This window comes from Sparus aurata, chromosome 12, assembly GCF_900880675.1.
Source record: "Sparus aurata chromosome 12, fSpaAur1.1, whole genome shotgun sequence".
Taxonomy (NCBI): domain Eukaryota; kingdom Metazoa; phylum Chordata; class Actinopteri; order Spariformes; family Sparidae; genus Sparus; species Sparus aurata.
The window spans coordinates 21,650,818-21,671,900 of record NC_044198.1 but is presented as its reverse complement, the minus strand read 5'-3'; the positions used below and the strand labels follow the sequence as shown (position 1 = coordinate 21,671,900).

At 43.8% G+C, this 21,083-nt stretch overlaps 1 protein-coding gene and 1 long non-coding RNA gene across 4 annotated transcripts in view; one reads left to right on the top strand and one right to left on the bottom strand.

Moving 5' to 3' along the window:
• The window catches only part of hcn1 (hyperpolarization activated cyclic nucleotide-gated potassium channel 1), an 87,390-nt gene that overhangs the window by 18,169 nt on the left and 48,138 nt on the right, over positions 1 to 21,083 (bottom strand). For all 3 annotated transcript variants that reach the window (XM_030435435.1, XM_030435436.1, XM_030435434.1), the window contains exons 4-6: positions 16,875 to 17,093; positions 7,989 to 8,135; positions 2,589 to 2,829 (exon numbers count right to left, since the gene is read on the bottom strand). In XM_030435435.1, the coding sequence (XP_030291295.1) occupies positions 2,589 to 2,829; positions 7,989 to 8,135; positions 16,875 to 17,093 (607 nt within the window). The remainder of the gene's footprint in view (positions 1 to 2,588; positions 2,830 to 7,988; positions 8,136 to 16,874; positions 17,094 to 21,083) is intronic.
• On the top strand, positions 2,717 to 3,788 carry LOC115592546 (uncharacterized). Its single transcript, XR_003986183.1, has 2 exons — positions 2,717 to 2,858; positions 2,974 to 3,788. It is a non-coding gene; the product is annotated as an uncharacterized LOC115592546 (long non-coding RNA).

Here is a 21,083-nt window from a genome sequence, read left to right as displayed (position 1 = left end):
TATGTAATCCCATTCACGGAGGCCCAGGAGTGATTACTATGATACCTTTTTAGCATGCAGGCGTGGCATTGACCATGGTTGGAGGTGCTTTGTGACCTACTGTCCTCATAGATGTCCAGCTTATTACTATGCTAATGGTTTCCCGTGGCCAGGCTCGGTTTTGTTACCCGCACTCTCTCACCTCTGTTTCGGTCTCAGGCCGCCTCACTGATTTCTCATTCCGGCCACGGCTTGGCCTGGTTGTAAGGGGAGTGTGAATCATCGGAGGAAGGGAGAAAGAGTGAGGTGGCGGGCACAGCCAGCTGCTCCCGCCTCATCTACTAATGCCATACAAACGGGTAAAAATACCAGCTGGGCAGAAGGCAACAGCAGGTGGCCGGTACCAAGAGAACACAGCGAAATGAGCAGTGCACCGCTTTTATTTGGACGGATGTAACGCATATCCACTTAATTAAAATGATTTAATGAGAGGACGTCTTCTGTTCTCCGTGTTCTCTGTACGTATGTAACATGATATTTCGCTGTAAACTACTAATTGCACTCGTGAACTCCTTCATATTGAGCTAAATCAATCTGGATGGAGCAGTAAACACAAGAAAAACTATTGAGTTGATACGTTCTGGTACAGAATAACCTTCAAAATGTTTTAGATAAAGCCTGAAAAAAAAAAAAAAAGCTTAAAAAGATAATCCAAAAATCCCTGAAAAGCACTCGCTGTCTAGCTGCCTCAACACATTTCCTGGATTTACAAATTCGGTCTCCGGAGGTCAGTTTTCAGGGGAGCGGTTTGTTGTGAGGAGGCAGAATAACACTTTATCACGTGCGGGAAGACAAACGATGAGCCCTTTTCTTACTGCACGGTTCAATCATCCTCCACTCGAGAGATGAAACGATTACTCAGTGGATCGGCCCGTAACCGCTTTGATAACTGATAATTCGCTGGTATTGATTTTTTCAAGCTACATTGCAAAACATTCACTCTCTTCTCCGTTTTTGGTCTCTACCGACTCCCGAGGGAAATGTCTGCCTCTTTAGCTACTAAATGCTCCAAACCGCTTACGAGCTAATATCTAATTGTGTCCATCTGCTGTTTGGTGCTGAACACGTAGTGTGCAGTTAGCTTTTAGTGAAAGCGGCTACCTGCAGTGGGGGGGGATAACGACGCTATGAGAGCAATGAGAGTGAAAATAACAGTGAAGTTGCAGGTAAACGGCTAAACAATCGGCTGAAACTCATCAAGTGACACCTTTCGTAGTAGTTTCGTAGATTCGCTGGATAGACAAGAATTAAAGATGACCTGAACGGCTGAATTTACATGATGCAATATGAGAGTGGCCGCCAGTGTTCAGTCTACTTGTGACGACCAGCAGCCAATTCAGCTCTTGCAGTTACTTTTCTTCACGTCTGAAACAGTTTGATACTGCACTCGCGCTCGGAGCCATTACGATCCATTTGTCAGAGCCTCGTTGAGCTGAGGGTTTCATCCTGACATGCCAGCTTCGTTTCTCAAACAAGATGTACTTCTACTGTGCCACAATTATTCCCCAGCAGAATATCTCTTGAGCTGTGCAGCCCCGGAGGATTAATTGTCTGAATGCCGCACGGCAACTGCCACATGTCTTTCTATTAAACATGTCCACTCGATGCAGAATTTTAAAATGCACTTTTGAAACACTGAGAGGCATGACAGCAATCCTGCGCTTTGTACGAGGAGGGGAAAAAAAAGATGATTACTTCCTTTTTCTTTTTTTTTTTTTCTTCCTCGGATCGCCTGCGAGACACGAACAGCACGCAGCCGACACACCAAAGAGAAGGTATTCTTAGACTCCCTCCATAGTGGGGATGAACTCGTGAGATAAAATATGCAAGAACCTCTAAAATCGGAAAACTTTGCTTTGCTTTCGCATTGACAAAAACCTGCAGGCAGACGTTGTCGTCATGTCTCGGTAAACAACGCGCAAGGAAATTGCATCCGACTTTTAAAAAATTAATAATATGCGTGATGTTTTGGAGAGGGGAGCGGGACTCGTGTCGAGAGACAGAGGGTTGGAAGACGGAGCGGAGAACAGAACGAGGGAACAGCTTTTGATTTCACACAGAAGGAACGACTGGCTGCTCTCGTCAGTGCCAAGTGTGTGCGGCGGGAACGTATGGAGGGGGAGAAGAGTTCATGCGTGTGTGTGTGTGTGTGTGTGTGTGTGTGTGTGTGGGTGTGTGTGTGTGTGTGAGGAGGATGGGGGGGAGGAAGCTCTGTGTGTCCTTAGGGATGCCTGATCCACGCCTTGGCCTACTCCAAGAGCCAGATGAGAGGTTACGTAACTGCAGGAACTGACTACCGTCCAACACTGGTTAATGAGAATCCACATCCACAGTAACTTAACTTCAAACGGCATCAAACGCACGGCCGCGGGCGAGACACGTCTCAGTATATAATCGTACGAACACGCCGCAGGAATGCACGTTTGGCTGGGTGTTCATGGTGTTCCCGCGTGCCAGCACCGACGTATATAATTCATGTAAACATCTATTATAGAAAAAGAAAAAAGGAAATAATGCACATGTCATTGCAGGATGTTACATTTTCTTACCTCCAAAGTAAGATCCGTCGGTCAGCTTCATCTCCTTGCTGAACTTGGTGATGACGCTCGCGACGCCATGCTGGATAAAGTACATCTTCTTCCCAACGGTGCCCTCCCGGATGATGTAGTCGTTGGGCTGGAAGACCTCAAACTTCAACTTGCTCAGCATCCCCGTCACGAAGTTGGGGTCGGCGTTGGCGAACAGAGGCATGGTGGCCACGAGCTTGCGGCAGTTGAAGTTGACGATTTCCTGTTGGGGATTTGCAAAAAAGAGTTTTGGTGAGATTGTGTCGTAAATAAATCAGTTATTTCCACCTACGGCTTGAAATATGACGCACTCTGACACGAGACACCACCGCAAATCCCTCATTTTTTCTGTCTGTTTCATCTGCAGGCACAAATGAATTGGACGCGTATTGCCGCTTTATCCCTAATACTTCTAAAGCACTTCCCATCACTCCTGAGAAGAAACTTTTTGGCACACGCGGCAGATCCTGATGAGTTTGCCCTCCGGTGCCGGCTGCAGGCCATCTCTCTGGTCTCATCCTGTCCCCTCAGACCCAGCAGGAGATTAGGAGCTTGTTGTCTGTTTACCCATACATCTCTGTTGCTGTGCAGATGGAAAGCCGGGGCACTTGGCATCTGCGGCTGTGTGCTGTTGACCCCCCGTGAGGGATAACTCTCCTCCAGTGACAACAGGACATTTACAGAGAAGTAACCAATCTCTGGGACGCTCGCTCGCTCGCCTTGCCCGCCCGACGAGGACGACGCGCAGAGATGTTAGCTCAGCCTCCGATGCCGGTGTCAGCTAATGCCACGGGGCGCTGACCTCAATCACGCACCAGAACTAATGAATTAGAGAGTAAGCAATTTTCATGCCCAGCCAGGAGTCCTCTTGGGGAAACAATCTTTGGCTATGCCTATTTAAAGATTTGTCATATGGCGGAGAATAAGAGGCAGCGGGACAGAGGAGAGGAAAGGTGGGGTTAGGGGGTAGAGACGAGGAAACAGTCTGCTGGTTGAGATACAACGCGGCTCATTAATGACAAACAGCATATGTTTGATATTTGCAGGGTCGAGTCAGATACAATTTTAAATGTCTGCAGTTAGTAAATACAATGACAATTTCTGTGATTTTCTGATTGGATTATAATAAAGTATTATGTAATGACATCTGGCATCTTATACTTAAGATGGACGCAGACACAAACATTTTTGTTATTTTATTTTGTCTTTAAACATCTCAAAACTATTTGAATGCAATTTCAATGCATCTTGCATACTCAGCATTTACAGGTGTACGGTGGGATGCCGTTTCTTTGGCACAAGTTTTTGTTGCAGAGATCTTTGCACTTGTAGAGCAAAAGGATCGTTAAAATAAATGAATGTCCCACCTTTGGCTGCATCTGAAGTTCTGGTTTATTTAGTTTATCTCTCTCAAGAAAATTCTGACACAGTTAAGGCTCACCTTAATGTCTAAACGTCACTATTTTGGAGTAAATAAAAAACTAAAATCCCTCTGTAACTATACCAATCTTTATTTTGGATGCTCCTCGCATGCACACCCGCAAATACAACATCTGCGTGTCATCACACTCATTGAATAGATTTTTATTACATTTTTGAAACAACCTAAATTCATGTTATGTCTAAAAGAAACATAAATATGTTTATAGTCCAGTTTCAACAAGTCGGCCATCTTTCTTAAATCTCTGAGACCCCCCTGAAAAGAAGACGTCCCTTTTAGGAAGTCTACCCTTAGAATAAATAAATTCAGAGTTGCTTTTCGTGAGTTACATGAGTTGAGGCTATCAATGAAACAAAGTTTGATCATCATGAAATTGCCATATTTCAAAGACATGATCAAAAATGCAATCGAGTCATCCATGACAATGTCTCTATTATCGAATTTAGCTTTTCTTTTTCAAATGTCACCTGGACTCACTGTAGTTAGTTATTTTCTGTAATCTCATTATGTAATCCCCATCACATGTCATCTGCTACTATCCGACCGTGGGCTTCCATCCATCCATCCATCGCAATGAGCTTTTGTCACCTTTTCATTATGTTTGTCTTGTTTTGTTGTTATGCAGTCCATAAAGGTCGGACATTTTTTTTGGAAGGTTATCTGATGGTAAATTCTCCCCGTGCATTGACGCGAACGTGAAATCGGAGACGGCAAACCTTTTTTAATGCGATGCAGTTCACCTTTTCATGGTTTTCCATGTTTGCTTGCGCGTCTTGTTGACCGGATTTTCCGATACCAGAGCTTATCAATTAAATGCTTTTTGGCGGCTAACAATCCATTACGGGGTGTCGGGAGTGTCCTTGAAAGCAACACCAAGGAGAGACTTTAAAGTGGTGTCTGCCCACAGCTGTAGCGCGGCAACAAACAGTTCAATGTGATGGATTACTCGCCCCGAACAAGTTCAGATTCACAGCAAGGTGCTTTTCATAGTGTACCACACAAAAACGGACCAGAGGAGGTTTCTTTACGGACACAGTGATGGACTAAAATAATCGAAAATCTCACTGATATTAAGTCTCACAAATCATTTTAAATTAATTCTACCATCTTCCAAAGCTGCACACCAGAATAATTAACTGAGGGCTCTGCTCCAAGCAGCATTACCTTTGACCCTCTCATCCCAACACCAAACCCTAAAAGCTGTTTTTATCCACCCAAGCGGAGTCGTGTGAATCCCAGATCGTTTTTAATTGCTCGAGCCCGACAGCAGCCTGATTCTGGCACACCTAGACGCACTCACGCAAGACTTGTGATAAAAAAGATGCGCCAGAATCAACTGAAGCACACTTGGACTGATTTCATGGCCTTGCTTCGGCCCCGGAGTGATTCTGAGTGCTGCTCAGTGGAGCTGATTCTGATCCCAAGATGACCCGTGAGTCCGCACTCCTAAAAAAGGCTCGTGCTGGAACACAACGCTGCGACACTCAGCCGCAATCAGCCCCGACTCGGCAACCTCAGGCCGCTAAATGGCCTGAGATTATAGGATACAGATCAGGGACGCAGATACAAAAAAAAAAAAAAAACCCCATCGCTCTTGTCCTTTGTCTCACAAAACAAAACTTATGGCCACTTTACTACAGAGGCCACAGTAAGCTGAAACGTCTCACAATAGAGAAGGTGCCATCAGTCGCGCCACTCTGACGAACTGATATGTCTCTAATTGAGAAGGCTATAATTTATTGCTCTTTGTAAAGTGTGCAGCTGCTTTTAGTCTAATTTGATCCAAATAGGAGACGGCAAAGGCGAGCTCATTGAGAGAGGTGGCAGCGGCGCTTCACGACGGTTGGCATCAGTCATTCAGCTGTTTAAAAGTACCGACTAGCAACAGAAGAGATGGGCGTTGAAATGGAAAATAAATCAGCTCGAACCTGAAAAACAAAAACAATCGGAGAGCTAAAAGATTACTGGAGAAATTGGTTTACAGAACAGTGATGTATGGATGCAGCATTAAAGGGACAGTTCTTGTATCTTTAAATCTGGGCCCTAAATTAACATGTTTTGGTGTGTCAACGTGGCGAATGTGACACGGCTGCAATGGCTGCAGTGTGATCCTTTGTGGCAACTGCGACTCTTAAAGTGACGTCAACTGAAAGAGCTTGTTAGACGGGCTGAGGTTTGTTATCCAGACAGAGCTTTTTGTTAAAGAATGAGATCCTTTTTGTGACTGGAAACACAGGCGTCGCTCAGGGAGACGTCTTGCTCTGAAATCTCACGAGAGGCGAGCTGTTTCAGGATGATGATGGCGGAAGAAACGTGAGCCAGAGTTGGAGAGAAAAGTTTCGGAGTTGGTTTAGAGGAACTTACTTCCAAAGCCAGGCTGACTATCTAACTGATTTTGACAATCTAGAGGGGTTAACAAGTGTTATAACCCACTTCTTGCTCTTTAACAAGATGTTTACTCCTGCAGGAATTGTTTCAGACACATCTTCAGCCTGTCAGTGGCAAAAACGAGCACTTTCACTGGATGTGACTTTGACAGTTGCAGATGCTCCAAAGGATCATTGCAGCTACGGCAAACGCGTCACCGCTGCCAGCTGAGACGATCTAAAGGACGGATTCCGAAACATTTGGTAAGCATGAATCTTCAACACCCCACAACATGTAAATATGGAGCCCGACCTAAAGATGTTTGGTTGGTTGTACTAACGCGGCTCTTGTTCTAATAGCTGCCGGAATCAGAAGCACAACAGCGGACACATTAATCTGCACTCCGACCGAAATGATTGCGTTGCGACAACAGTGTGATTTTTTGGTTTATTAAATTGTAAAATCTCTGGAAATTAATTTCATCCAGGAAACGATGCTGCCTAATTGGAAAGTAATGAAACACTAACACGGTCCTTTGCCTAAAAGCTAGTTTTCTAAATCAACCTGCTTCTTCCTCCTTCTGTGAGACAGAAGGAGACAGTTGTAATAACCCAGAATATCTCGCGAGCATTTTTTCAGGAAAGTGGCAGCAGTAAGCTAGTTTACGTGTCCTGCTTTGCTCCGGCATAACTAGGTATGTTTTCCTCCCTGTCGCTCCCTTGGGGCGAAGCTGTCTCTATGCAGATTTTTAAACTTTGCTTGCTCTGCACGCTGAACTTAAGCCTGCAGGATCTTCGGTGTAGTAAGTCATACCTTTAATTCCCCCCCCCCCTGCACCTCCCCGCGAGTGTCTGGGATCGTGCAGCGAGTCGTCCCCCCCCCCCCTTCCCCCCGCCTCGCCTCAGCATCCCGCTCCCGCAAGGTGACTTAATGGGGTTATGTGAGAGATGGTCACGATTCCAACGCTCGCATTGCTTTTTTACTCCTCTCCTCTCCCATCCACCGGTGCATAATTACCCGTGTAATCTGCTGACACGAGGAGGTCAGCCAGGAACATAAAAGCTGGTCACCGACTCCACTATAAACTTCATTACTCCTCCTCCTCATTACCTCTCTCTGTAGAGTACTACACCGAGCGCTCTGTCACTGTGCTTCCGTCCTCTTATTGTAAATAAAGGAGCGGTTGTTTATCGCAGGTGATGTTTCTGCACGGGAATATTTTCATATCTCGATGAGAGCTCAGTCTGGGTTCACCCCCCCCCCCCCCCCCCCGGCGGCTGAGGAGAATCCGTTTCGCTGTCTTTCTCCTCGACCTTGTAAGAGGAGACGACAGGCGCCGGTATTTCAGTTTTAAGGGTGCCAAATGAAGATCCGCTCTTCATCGTGAGGGAATAAACTCACTCATGTTCCCCGAACTAGAACCACCGCATGACAGCGCACCCGTCAAGAACTCCTTTTAGATTTTGAGGTGTGTGTGTATTTTTTACCTATTCCTTAAAATAAACCTTCAAACGGTAAACTCTCCAAAGGGGTTTATAAATGTTGGTAAGTAGTTTGAATTCCAGCCGTCTCACCTCTTTGAGCGGGTCGTTGAGTTCGCTCAGGATGTTGTCCTCGTCGAAGATTTTGCCCTGGTAGCGATGTTCGTAGTAGTCGTGGATTTTCTGCCGCATGTCTGCTGGAAGCTTGTGGAAGGACATGTACTGCTCCACTTGCTTGTACTGGAGAGGGAAAAGAAAGCACATACGAGGTCAAACTGTAGCACAGAAACCCCAAATATTCAAATGGAACTGTCAACGCTTTCGTCCAAGAAGTACTGAATCAAGTTAGTTTAAATCTTGCCAACAGATTTATTTCACGAATTCTTTTAATTTTCAATAACATAAACGTTTCCTCCAGTGGACGCGATGCATCATCGGTCTCTATCAAAAGTCATCCAGCAATAACTGTAAAATCATTTTAGTCTCAGGGAACCAGACAGGTTCACCTTCTTTCCGGACTTAAAGGGAAACTGGACCAATGTTTTTTTTTTTTAAAAAGCATTGAAATGTGTTACAAATGATGGAAATTGATACAGCAGAACCGCAGATATCGGCTTTTGATTCCACCTATTCTTCTTCCTTTTTAAAACCTACATTACCCACAATGAAACTGAGTGACATCACTGAAGGAAATTAATCGGATTACATGCAGCTTCTTCTGGAGCCTTTAAATGCTTTAAGCTACTTTTTCACACATTCAGTAGAGCTCCCCCAGAGTTCCCGCCGCCACTTTGAATATATGATGCTATATTTCAAAATGACCGAGTGTGACCGACAGTAATAATCTACTGGAAGTGTGTCTGAGGCTGAGGGGGGTTCGACACCTTGTGGTCAGGACATGGTATTCCAGCTTAAATAGTTAAAAATGGCTTCTAAATATCTTTTCACTGCAGCATAATAAATACAAGAGTTTTCCTGAGTGCACCTTGAATAAACTACTAAAGCTCCACACTCCTCACAGAGTGTGTATTTGTGTTTCCGTATCGAGGACGATCCATGCTCTCAGTGCCATGTCCTGGTTCTGTGTGCGTGTGTGCGTGCATGTGTGTGTGTGTGTGTGTGTGTGGAGGAAGAGACAGAACGAGGGAGGCAGGTGGTGAACGAAAGTAGGAACAAGCACAGGCCCGCGGCTATGTCAGACCAAGGTAGCAGTTCTGATTATTTCACCCATGCAGGAAGCCCGGCCCCTAATAGGCAAGTAAGCTATGATCTAATGTGAACTAGCAAGGTATACCTGATATCCTGGAGAGATGCAGGAGCAGCAGAGACTGTGAACCAGATGGCACAGACTGCATGATGGTCACGTGATCGTGATTTGCATGATTCGTCTGGAATATTTTCAGATCAGATTTGAGGAGTGCTGAGTGCAGCTGATTTTTATAAACCCTTATAACAAACAAATAGCTTATAAAGCACTTTTTATTATTATGTAAGATACTTTAAAACTAAATCAATACCTATTATAAGAATACAAATATATTTTATTATCAGCAAGCTTTTTATGATTCTCACTTAAAAAAAAAAAGACACATAATATACTTACTTATATATTGGTTAACTTGCCTAGCAACCAGCTGTTCATGTATTATTATTGATGTTTATTTAGTAGAAATATTTGATCTGTCTACCAAAAACTTAAGCCAGTTAATACATTTCACAATCTTTCAGCTGTAATCACTGGCTTGGTTCAAAAGAAATATTAAATGTTGCATAAAATTGTTATAAAGCTAAATGGTTTCATATTTCAATTAAAATATTTAAAGGAAACATGATTGATGACTGTATAAACTGTGCCATATTATAATAATATCATAATGAGATATAACATATGACATTTGCTATATACTGTATACTGATACATTTCATACTTAAAGACACTTTGCATAAGTTAAAAAAGAAAACATTACAGTAAAAAAAATGTATAAAACATATAGTAACATATAGTTAAATATATTTAAACTTGCCTGTTGCTATAAGATTATTTCAGTTTACTGATATATTTGAATTAACTTTGATGTAAAGGAAACATTTGTGGGCAGTCAGAACAACAGTTGACACAATAATTTGACTATTTATGCAAAATGTCAGCACCACTACAAAACATTTACAGAGGAAACACCAGAAGTGCAACCAAAATCTAATTTAAATCTCTATTTACTGCAGTTTTAATCACTGGTTTATCAGTTACCAGCTGTGCTCTACATCAAACCGTGCAACTTAGTGTTAATTCTCTGGATGAAGAAGGTTGTATCTCCCAAAGTGTTACATCCACTGTACATTATGATATTAAAACCCTGTTTCTATTGTTAGAGAGAGGGTGATGGAGAGAGACAATACAAGGATGAAGTATTTTTTGGCCTCACTATCGCAGAGCCAGATGGCCTGTGACTCAGGACTTTTCCATTCGTGCAACACTGCCAGTAACAAAGACGGGAGAACCGTCCTGTTTCTGGTAATTAATTGAGTCTTCGTGGGAGTTAAAATTCTCCCCGCGTTAACCTCAAGGCAAGTATTGACCCAAAGGAGAGGGAAAGAGGGGAGAGAATACGCGGGCCCATCTATTTTGATCAGTCTTGTTTCCTCACGCGGTCTTCTCCGCAGACAGGGCCGCGAAAACAATCTTCCCAGACGGTCCGAGGCCTTGACACCTGAAAACAAGCGCTGTCTCTCACACCGCCTCTGGTGATCACAGTCGAGCAGGAGGTGAGAGCCAGCAGGAGCTGTGAGGGCGGGAGGCTCGGTCCAGTGGCTCGGGCCGGGCTACGTGGGCTGGAGGCCGGTCTCAGGGTCGGGCAGAGGCGGCACTGAGCTTCAGGCCGTGTCGAGTTTTTCTTCCTCTTTATTAATCCCCACGCAAAACAAAATACGGCCGTTCTGTTGGTTAATTATGCAGTTCTAATGGGGCAGTTCCGATCACTGCTGACTGAGTTCGTATCTCATTTCAGACAAACTCTTCCCCTCTTTAAAGATGGAGTCGGCCGTACACTCGCATTAAGACGAACTATGTGGTGCAAAACTGAGCCCACTTCTGTTCTTGCCCGTGGCGCTGTCAGGCACTCCTGTTTATATAACACAGCCCGAGGGGCACTTTGTTATCTGCAAATAAATAACATCCCATGGAAATACTGTAAGATGGGGGCGAAAACCCTAATTGGATGTATCTTGCTTTAAGTCTGTTTACGAAAAAAGGGAGATCTGCTGTCAGTAAACAAGATAAAGAAGGCAGGATTTTGAAAAAAGGTTTCTGCTCTTTGTATGAATCTTTTATTTGGACTCTTTTTATAAATTGTTCCACAGTGAGCGTTTTGTTTTCAGGCAGGACAGCGGTAAAGTCAGGTTTACATTTCCTCGTGTAACATTTTTTTGGCTTTTAGTCCGGTCATTTCCTGTTTTATTTTGTAGGTTTCACCCTCACGTCGCTTTGTTTCCTGTCGTTGTCTTTTTCACCACTTTGTGATTGCCCATGATTTGTTTCGTCTGTCCCCGTGTGTTAAATCAGCGTGTCTCCCTCTTTTAGTTTGTCTGCGTTTGCTCCTTACGCATCGTCTGCGTTTTTAAATCTGTTCCTCGGTCCTGCTGCACGTGTCTTCCCTCAATATTCCGGCCTCTCTCAATCGTTTCTCAGTTACGATTTCGCATTATATTTTCCCAGTTTGGTTTCTTGCATTTGGGTCCTTCTTGCAAACAGTAGCAGCCTGTATATGAAATGCGGCACAGCTTTAATGTGTCTTACGGCGCGGCTCTCCAGCTGCCGGATGACGCAGCTGTATGCTGTCTTACAGTGATTCAGCAGCAGGGCATCACAGCGGGCATGTCTCCAAAACCATACATGCTTGACACCATCATTTCCTTCCAGCTCCCCTCCTATGGCTTCTATGACTCCGCTCTTCCTTTATATCTTTCTCTCAGTCTCTTTCCCTCCATCTTTTTAATATGATCTTTCTAATCATGGTGTAGTTTTTCCAGGAAGTAGATGTTATAGCAAGCCAATTAAAGATATGTGTTTTTTTTTATGGTGTAATTTAAGTAGAACCTCTGGACAGGATTAATTACTGATGAATAATCAATCCTACCCTTCTTCCTCGCCTGTCCTCACCTAACCTCAAACACTGAATCCACATCCATCTCTCCGCCCATGTTTCCGACCCCCCAGCTGTGGCCGCGATGGACGCGATGACTAGAGGCTGAGCACCCTGAACTCATCTCCTGCTGCTCCTCAGCCTGCTCCGCTGATATGCACAGCCATGCAGCAAATCAGCCCGAGCCGAGTCTGTCTCCACGCTGGGGCTCTGCTACCATGAACGCGGCATTCGCAGCCTCAAAGCTGTCAGTTCAATGCCTGGAGGGATGTCCAAAAGGGCTAAAGTGGGATGTAGATTAAGCAGATTTGCTGCGAAACAGATGTACATTCACATACTGAGCAAGACACATGTCACTGATTCAAACTTCGGAGCGGCGGGCTCGTTTGCTGTGGGCGACCGGCTGTCGTTCATTTTTGGTGGCGTCTGCTGTGACATCGATGTTTATGATCAATCATAAAATGATGTCTTGGATTAATGGTAAATTGAAGCTTATGAGGAAATCAGCGCCATGTTGAGAATTAATTACCCCAGCCACGGATAATAGCAGCGTTATCTGGACAAGGGATTTTTATTTAGACAGGTCTTTCACTGAATCTTCTCCGTCTCTGTCCTGCCTCATCTGCAGCTTCTTGTCCTGATAGATTTTTCGACTTGCCGGCGGTGTACTTTATAATACACGACATTTTGCCGTTCGTTCCTGTGTTGCAACTGCTCCGCTCTAAATGTGAGGATTGAGTGGAGGGCAGGAGAGCGTGCAGATGGAAAGTTTTTCAGCTGCCCGGAAGAAAAAAAAAAAAAAGGCACCACCTGTCTTTTGACCACGATGCGATGATGATGGAGCAAAAACCCAGAACAAGAGGCAGCCTTCGGCAACAATCCCTGACCACATCTGGCCACAAGATTTTTTTTTTTTCATACCAAGATCCAAAAAGGGACAGTTACATGATGAAGTGCTCATTGTGCCTGCTGAAAAGAACAGATCTTCACTTGTATACTCCACAAGAGCACTGAAGTGGGTTAGAAATACTACAGGTGGAAATGTAGTCAGCTCACGTTGTCTGTGTTCAGTTTTCTTCATGCTGATGGAAAGTCAGGTGAAGTTTAGTCGTCCACAAAACATTTCGGGAGCAAAACAGCGATGCAGCATTCTCCTGAACAACTTGAAGTAGATGAGGACAAAATAACATAAAATACCCCATACTGCTCATTTGGCATAATCTCTGGAAGCCCAGAGATCCCAAATACATTTGAGCAGTCGAGCTCGTGACCCCTCTTTAGAGGTTTGCGTCAAAGCCTTTAGCTGAGCAGCGTCCGTGAAGCTGTGCGGCAATTTGGGATTTTGAGACTTTTACAGACTGGGATTACTCCGAACGAGCTGTTTGGAGACATTAGATGGGCTTTTTTCATTGTTTGATTACATCTGAAACAAGTTCCTATCCACTTCAATTGTTTAGAAGAATGCTGCAACGCTGTTCTGCTGTGAAGCTTCGGAAAAGGTTTGCGGACTGTGAAACTTCACCTGACTTTGCATCTGCATGAGGGTGAGGGGACGATGACTGACTTTTTATTTTTTGGGGTGGACTTGTCCTTTAACTAAATTTAGCATGTAGCCTGTAATCTGTTGGCCTTTTAAGCTGGTTAATGTCAATAATGGTGCAATATTTAAAAATGGAAACATATTCAAATGGAAAAAATTTTGTTTATTTATTTATACATTATTATTTTAGTGGGATTTTCAATTAGTAATTTTCATTTTCACTCGAGTCCGTTTTATGGGGGTATTTATACTTTAAATGTTCTAAATCATCTGAATAAATGAGTGGACCTGCTGACGATGAGTGTGAGGATGACACTGTCTCTTTGTCTCCATCTATCAGAGGGTAATTAGCAATGAGCAACGTTAAGGTGAACTTATCCAGTATGACGCTGACTAAATGAGACATTTCCAGCACTTTTTGAAATGTGTGAGTTGTTTGTGGTTTTGTACAATAATGATGCTGTATTTGTATTCAAGCAGTAAAGTGAGTGAAGAGAACACTGTGTTCCTAGTTTAAGTGCACCGCAAGGTCAGACCATCGCTTCACAACGAGTTGATAACAGCGAAATGCTTTTATAAGCACGGTGTAAATTAATGAACTGCTTTCTTTTTTTTTTCCTTTTTTTTTCCAAGCACATCCTGTTATAGTCGCCGTCAAGGTGACTCCGTCGATGCTCTGATAAGAATTATGGCAACAATCTCCAGCAGGATAACTGATGTGTGCTTTCTGCAGCAGTTCAGTCCAGTCTCAATGAGTGTGGGTGTCAAATATAACACATTTTTTTTAATCATCATTTAATTTGTTCTACAGCTGGAAACTGTTTGTTTCATGTTCTCGAGCAGAAAACTTGAAAACTGACTTGTACCAGCCACTGAAATGTTTTTTCAGCTTTTACTCGTCGTCTGTTACAGTTAACCGAATACTTTGTGTCGTAGGCTTTTAGATCTGCAAAAGTCAATTATTTTACTGACTAAAACAATAATATCTGAAAATAATCAGCAGACTTATCAATAACAAATGAAATGTCAGTTGCAGTCCTTATTTGCTTGTTTTATCCAACCAACAGCCTGAAACCCAGATATATTTGCTTTAGTATCACATAAGACAGAATAAACAATGAAAGTGGAGAGAATAAGAGTTAAATAATTCATGGATTATTTGCACATTATTATTCGGAAACCTGACCGATCGTTTCAGCTCAGCTTCAGAGAGCAGAATATCAACTATTCCTGCTGACTGCTCTTTCTCTTGACTCGACCTCCAAATGACGTGAGCTCCTGTTTTCCTTGGACAAAGCCTTTATAATAATAATATCTATGTACAGGAATCAATCTGTCTGGGCTTACATCATCTATGTTATGGCATCAGCTAAAGGCCAGCTCTTAATTTTTCATCAGGCGTGGATCAGAATATACCATAGAGGACTGTAATCCCCGCCCCGCAACAATGTACATAAAGCTCTGCAGGAAAAGTTTGGGAATTTGAACTCAGGTTCTTGCGTGCGAGCGCAGAGTGCATCAGTCACAACCATGTGTACTGGGAATTGCCCAGTCCCCTCGGCGGGATCACAGATGGTGGCTCGGCTGAAATGCTGGATAATCATCCCTCAGCGCAAAAAAAAAAATAATAAATTTAAAAAGAAAGAAAAGTGATGTAAGAGAAGGAGTGAAACGAAAGGAACGAATAAAAATGTGTTCACTGGCTGCATACAGACAATGAGGTGGCTGGTCATGTCACAGACCTCCTCACCCTCGCTGGCCTCGTACGGTCTGCTCAAGAGGAGCAAATCCTCTTTCCTAGTCATCGGCCCGGATATTGTGATCCGTGAGAGCTCAACCCATTGGTCCACGGGGCCGCTGAGAGAAGATCTAATTTATTTAGGTCGAGCCGCAATGAGCAGGATTTCATACAGTCGGAAAAAGAGCAAACGACCCTCAGATAAATACTTTAAGTCCAGCCGTGAGGTGATTAGCGTTACTTACCTTAAAACAACAAGAAAATAAAGATTTGTGCTCCGTTACATGAAGTTCTCTTTTGTAAAATACACACTTAAAGGGTAACTCCACATTAAAGTGTGTTTACAGGTCTTGGGGAGTACTACAATCAGTACTATAAAACCTTTTGTGGCTCCAGAGGAAGCTGCATGTCATCTGATAAAGTGCCTCCAGTGATGTCACTCAGCGGCTGAGCTGTCAGTCAAAATATTGTTCTGTGGGCTGTGGGGTTGAATAACAGCCTGAAAATGTTTAGCAGAACAATGTGATGCCATGGTGAAGTTGACCTTTGACCTCATGGATGTGTAATCTCATAGCTTCATCATTGGAGAGAAACATGGCGGCGTGCAGCGGCTACTCAGCTACCATATCTGAATTTATCCTGTCAGACATCTTTTTGAGTAACAGCCAGATATGTGTTTTTTAAGGCGACCGTGACTTTGACCACCAAACTTTTATCAGTTCAGTCCTTCAGTATGATTGATGATGGGATGCCTTGAGGCCACAGTGACCTTGATCTTTGACCTTTTGGATGTAAAATGTCATAACTTCATCATTATATCCAGACATCTGTCAGTATCCTAGACTCCAAGTGGACTTTTGCGCCAAGTTTGGAGAAATCCCCCGAAGGCACTCGTGAGATATCACATTCATAAGAATGGGATTTCCCCCGTTGATCATTTACATCGGTGTATTTCTGCCCCGGTCCTGGGAGGCCCCCCTTGTCGCGCACGTTGTAGATGTTTCCATGCTTCCACACACCTGATTCAAACGATCAGCCCGTCATCAAACTCTGCTGAAGTGAGATAACGACTCACTCATTTGATTCAGGGCGTGTTGGGGCAGCGAAACACCAAAAAGAGCAGGGTGGCCTCCCAGGAACCGGACTGAAATACACTGATGTCAGTAATCAACTGGGAAGTTTTATAGTGATGTTTAATAGCTGACATTTTCTTTTAATTCTTATTCTTAAGCTGATTTTTTTTTTGTTTTCTGATGGTTTATGTTGAAATATATGCAAATGAGGTGATATAATATAATATGTACTGATTTGCATTGATGTCCAGAACAGAAATCTGAACTAAATTCCTAACCTAAATGTGTATTTTGGACATTTTCTAACTATAGCCCAAAATCTCAAACTGACCTGTGAATGAAAAAAGGGTGTTTCGCTCAAACATGTTGTGTTTGTGTTTTTTACCCTCGAGGAACAATAGTAGTCTGAACTGATATAAACTGAACCCAATCATGGTTATAATCCTCAGGTATTCAATGCGGCTGTGTGTGTCACTGTTCGCTCCTTACCTTCTCTTGGTATTGTCTGCGTGAAGAGTCCAGTGATTGGATTAGAGCTGTAGCGTGGCCCACAAACATGGCGTAGCACGTGGCGCCTACAATCATGCTCAGCATGGTGATCCACAGGTCAGACATGCTGACGGGCGCCCGGGCGCCGTACCCGATGCACAGCATGTGGCTCATGGCTTTGAAGAGGGCGTAGGAGTACTGCTTACCCCAGGAAACGTTCTGCAGGGAGAGAGGGAGACAGAGAGGGGGGTGGGGGGAGTTACTGCCAGGCAAGGCATGGTGGGAAGGCTCTCCGGCAGGCACAATGGAAAGACAGGCTTTCCTTTGATGGATCACTGAACCTCTAGCAAACATCCTGCCAGCACAACACTGTTCATGCTCCGCAGCCTCGTGCCCTCACTGAGCCACTGAACTTTCTACCTGTCTTTCTCCTCTTTCACTCATTCTTTAGCCTTTCTCTGCTCTCTCTCTCTCTCTCTCTCTCTCTGGCTTCATCTATTTTCCCATCTGCCAAAGGTTAGAAACTCCACGCCAAGCCCACCCCGAACTTGCATTATTTACAGACGTCTGAGGCGTTTTTTTTCCCTACGCAGCGAGGGGCGGACATTCTCTCTGGTCTGAAAGTGTTGTAATGGGATTCAGTATGTTGATGTCGGGGGGGGGAAAACAAACACCGAGCGGGAAAAGAGAGGGAGGCCCCTCCTCTGCAGTCTCCACGCACACATTCAGAGCTGACAGTCATGTAACATATCAGCTCGAGTGTGTATCAGTCCTCCATAGTTGAACATTTATCCGGTGAGTCACGAAACAACTCTTTGTCGTGAACAAAGGGAAGTGATTTGCGCTGGGTGAGAGTCATTCCTTTGAGTCGCTCGCGGCGTGCGCTCTCCCCGCAAACTGACGTCGTCTCGCCTGCCTTTAACTACACAGTGAGATAGCCGCGTCGGGCTTTATATACGGGGTGGCTATTATCCAATAATGCGTCCAGCTGCGTTTATGTGAAGTGGTTTCATCCTCGCCTCGCTGTTTGAAAAGAAACCTGATCAGTCGCTTGCAGACCGGGACAACAAGCAGAGACGCTGCCAAGCAGAAGTGTATTCTGCCACTCAAGATCAGCTTATATAACTTGTCTTGTCTGTCATTAGTATTTCTGCCGACCTCTACCTGTGCATGATGGCTGCATCGCTGAACTGCTGCAGCTGGCACGCCTCGGGGTGTCCACAAAGACACTACCAGCCCTATGTTTCTACATCGAGGTTGGTTCTGATGATGATTCATGACGCGCTTTTTTATGTTTTAGAGAGACGAATCGAAAAATATTGCCAAACGTGCCAGTCCTCAAAAAAGTCTTCCTCTACCTCTTATATTTTATTGTTTTTTGTACATTACCAAACCCCTTCAACACCACTGCAGTCGCACCCCTTGATAGAAACTCCCCCCTCTCCCAATGTACTGTTAGTAATATTACTTTTCTCATACTGTTGCACATCACAACAAAGAAAATATCCTCACAATCACCAATATGGCATCAAGTTACCATCACCAGCTATACACAACTGAGTACGAATGTATCCATCTACAAGTAGTCAAGTTAGACTTAGAATAGTTTTTCGATTAAAGTCCATTAGTTAAGACATACACGGAGAAAAAGTAGTATCAGTTCTCTCATACTGTTCCCCCTCTGTCTGAAATGCTCTGTTTTTAGCGCCTGTCTCTTTAAGGCACCCAGTCTCCTCTGATTGGTCAGCTCACCCACGCCTGACCCAGCACCGCTAATAACAACAGAGCAGCTGTGCTAAATCAATTCCTACATGCCAAACTGCCCAATGGGAATACTGTATGCAAATGTGTGACATGTTGTGATGTCACAAAGTCATGGAATTAAAGGCGGGACTACTGACGAGGTGTTTCAGGAGCTGTGTTTCCTGTGGGAGAAAGGAGCTTCTGTTGTCTGTCTTGACCTTTTAACTTTCAATGTCTCTTACGTGCACTAAGCTGATATAAAATATTGACGGTAAGGAAGAAGACAAAAAAAGCATAGTAGGTCTCCTTTAAGACACGATAACGCTTCAAATGCAGGGTTTTTTTTTTTATCTAGACCGACACCTTTTAGACCCATTTTATAATACATCCATGTTATCAGGTAGTATCACTGCAGAAGGTTTGGAAAATGTACAACCTTTTTTTACTCCCATCTCAGATTTATTTTGTCTCACTTCTTGTTGGTCTCGGCCTCGGGAGAAGCCGTGTGTTGTATTCAGTGCAGGATTTAGACTCCTCATTAATACAGCACACGTCAAGTGTGTGCCTTTAGCCCGGAGACATGCAAAAATCTCTAGCGAGCGGCCTGAACGGGCCCGTCGAGGCTACATCTGCGGAGCCTAGTATGTCCTATCTAGAGGCGAGTGTGACAGCTCTCCGGCATCGGGCCTCGCAGCCACGGCCAAGTTGCTGACTCCTCCGATAGCTTCACCTCCTGTGAGCGAGAAGTGCTGAGGAGGCGCTCCACACAGAGTACCTATCTCACCCAAAACAGAATAGCCAGTAAAAGAAATATGAAGTCTCCATAAATCACAGTTAGTCTCTGTCTTTTTCCCCTCGTCCCCGTCAAGCCACTCTGCTCGACTCTACCTCAGCTGGGGTTCAGCAAATGAGTAAATTCACAGCGAATCATCCGCCCGGGATGACTCACCAATTCCCATCTCCATACTGATTAGTTGTTTCTTCCAGAGACTGATTAGAAAATTTGTTATAATTACACTTGCCAGATTTATTAACAAAAAAAAAAAAAAAAAAGAGTCCAGTTTGTCTTGGCAGCGTCTCCTCCAAAAGGGTTTAGCCAACAAACTGCCACACAAGAAAACCGCCATCTTTCTCCCCCCCCCCCCCCCCCCCCCCGAACGATACACACAGTAATGGAAATGTCACACACAATGCATTCACTGTGTAATGTATTTACACATACACACAGGACAAACTCATCCAACCGTGTAACAGGAACAAATGCCATTTGTGAGGTCACGGGGCCTTAGGTGTCCTTCCACTTGTGTGCATTAAGCATGTGTGGTTGCGACACTGCAGGATCTTTGTGTCGACATATTCATATACGGATGGAAACGCAGAGAAGTGTAGTTTCAGGTAAGCTTGGCTGACTCACCGAAACCTTTTGGTAATCGTCCTTGTGTGCTTTTGCTGCAGATATAAACACATCCAACAGGTCATATAATCCCATTGTAGTTGCGGGTTATATCGGGCTGCGGAGCTGACATCACAGTCTGTTGCACTGTATGTCACACTTCTGATGCCGAGCATATGATGTGGGAGCTATTTCTGGGAGCAGTTGTTGGTGAGGATGTTATCATCCACCGCAGGAACTCGCCTGCTCAAAGATTTCTATCTGCAGTTTGAAGGATGGATGCCGGAATCTTGTGGAAGAATTCACGAAAAGTTGCTCACAATTACGAATAAGCGGTGGAAAACTCAAACGTACACAATTTATTTTTCTGACCGATGATGATTTAAATTGATTTTATTTTGTCTTTGGGTCTTTCAAAGATGGTTCAATATTTAAACGAAACAAAATATAGCTGACATTTATCAAGAAATGACAGAAGTAACTTACCATTATTATTGTTATATAAGTGGTCAGTAACATTAAAATAATACGTTCTGTCGCCGTAATAAAACGTTTCTGTAAACTATGACACATTGTCATTTGCATGTACTATAAAGTATGGTGCCATTTTTACATACAGTACAACCTCTAGGACATCCACTTTACATGTTGTTGACCTCATAACTGGATTAGCAGGGGAGGCCCGAGCCAGTGACCGCAATTTGATAATGCGCGTTAACATCTGTACATGAAAAACCACTGGATACTTTGAAGGGGACAATGTTCAGCTGTGGTTGTGGCGACAACAACAGTTATTCTAAGCCAAAACGTTATTTTTTCTGAACCCTAACCAAGTTGTTTTTGTGCCTGAACCTAACCTGAGCATTAGTACAGCGTTGTCACAAGACAGAATTGAAGATTATAGCTAAAGAAATACAAAATGTTTTAAGATATCTGTAGTTTCCAGGAAGGTACATTGCCAACATTTATTCTGGTGACTTGGTTGGAGTCACAGTTTTTTTTAAGTTAGTGACTAATAATATTATAAAACTTGTGCTTAATGGTATTTAAATGTCTGATGCTTTCTGAGCTAA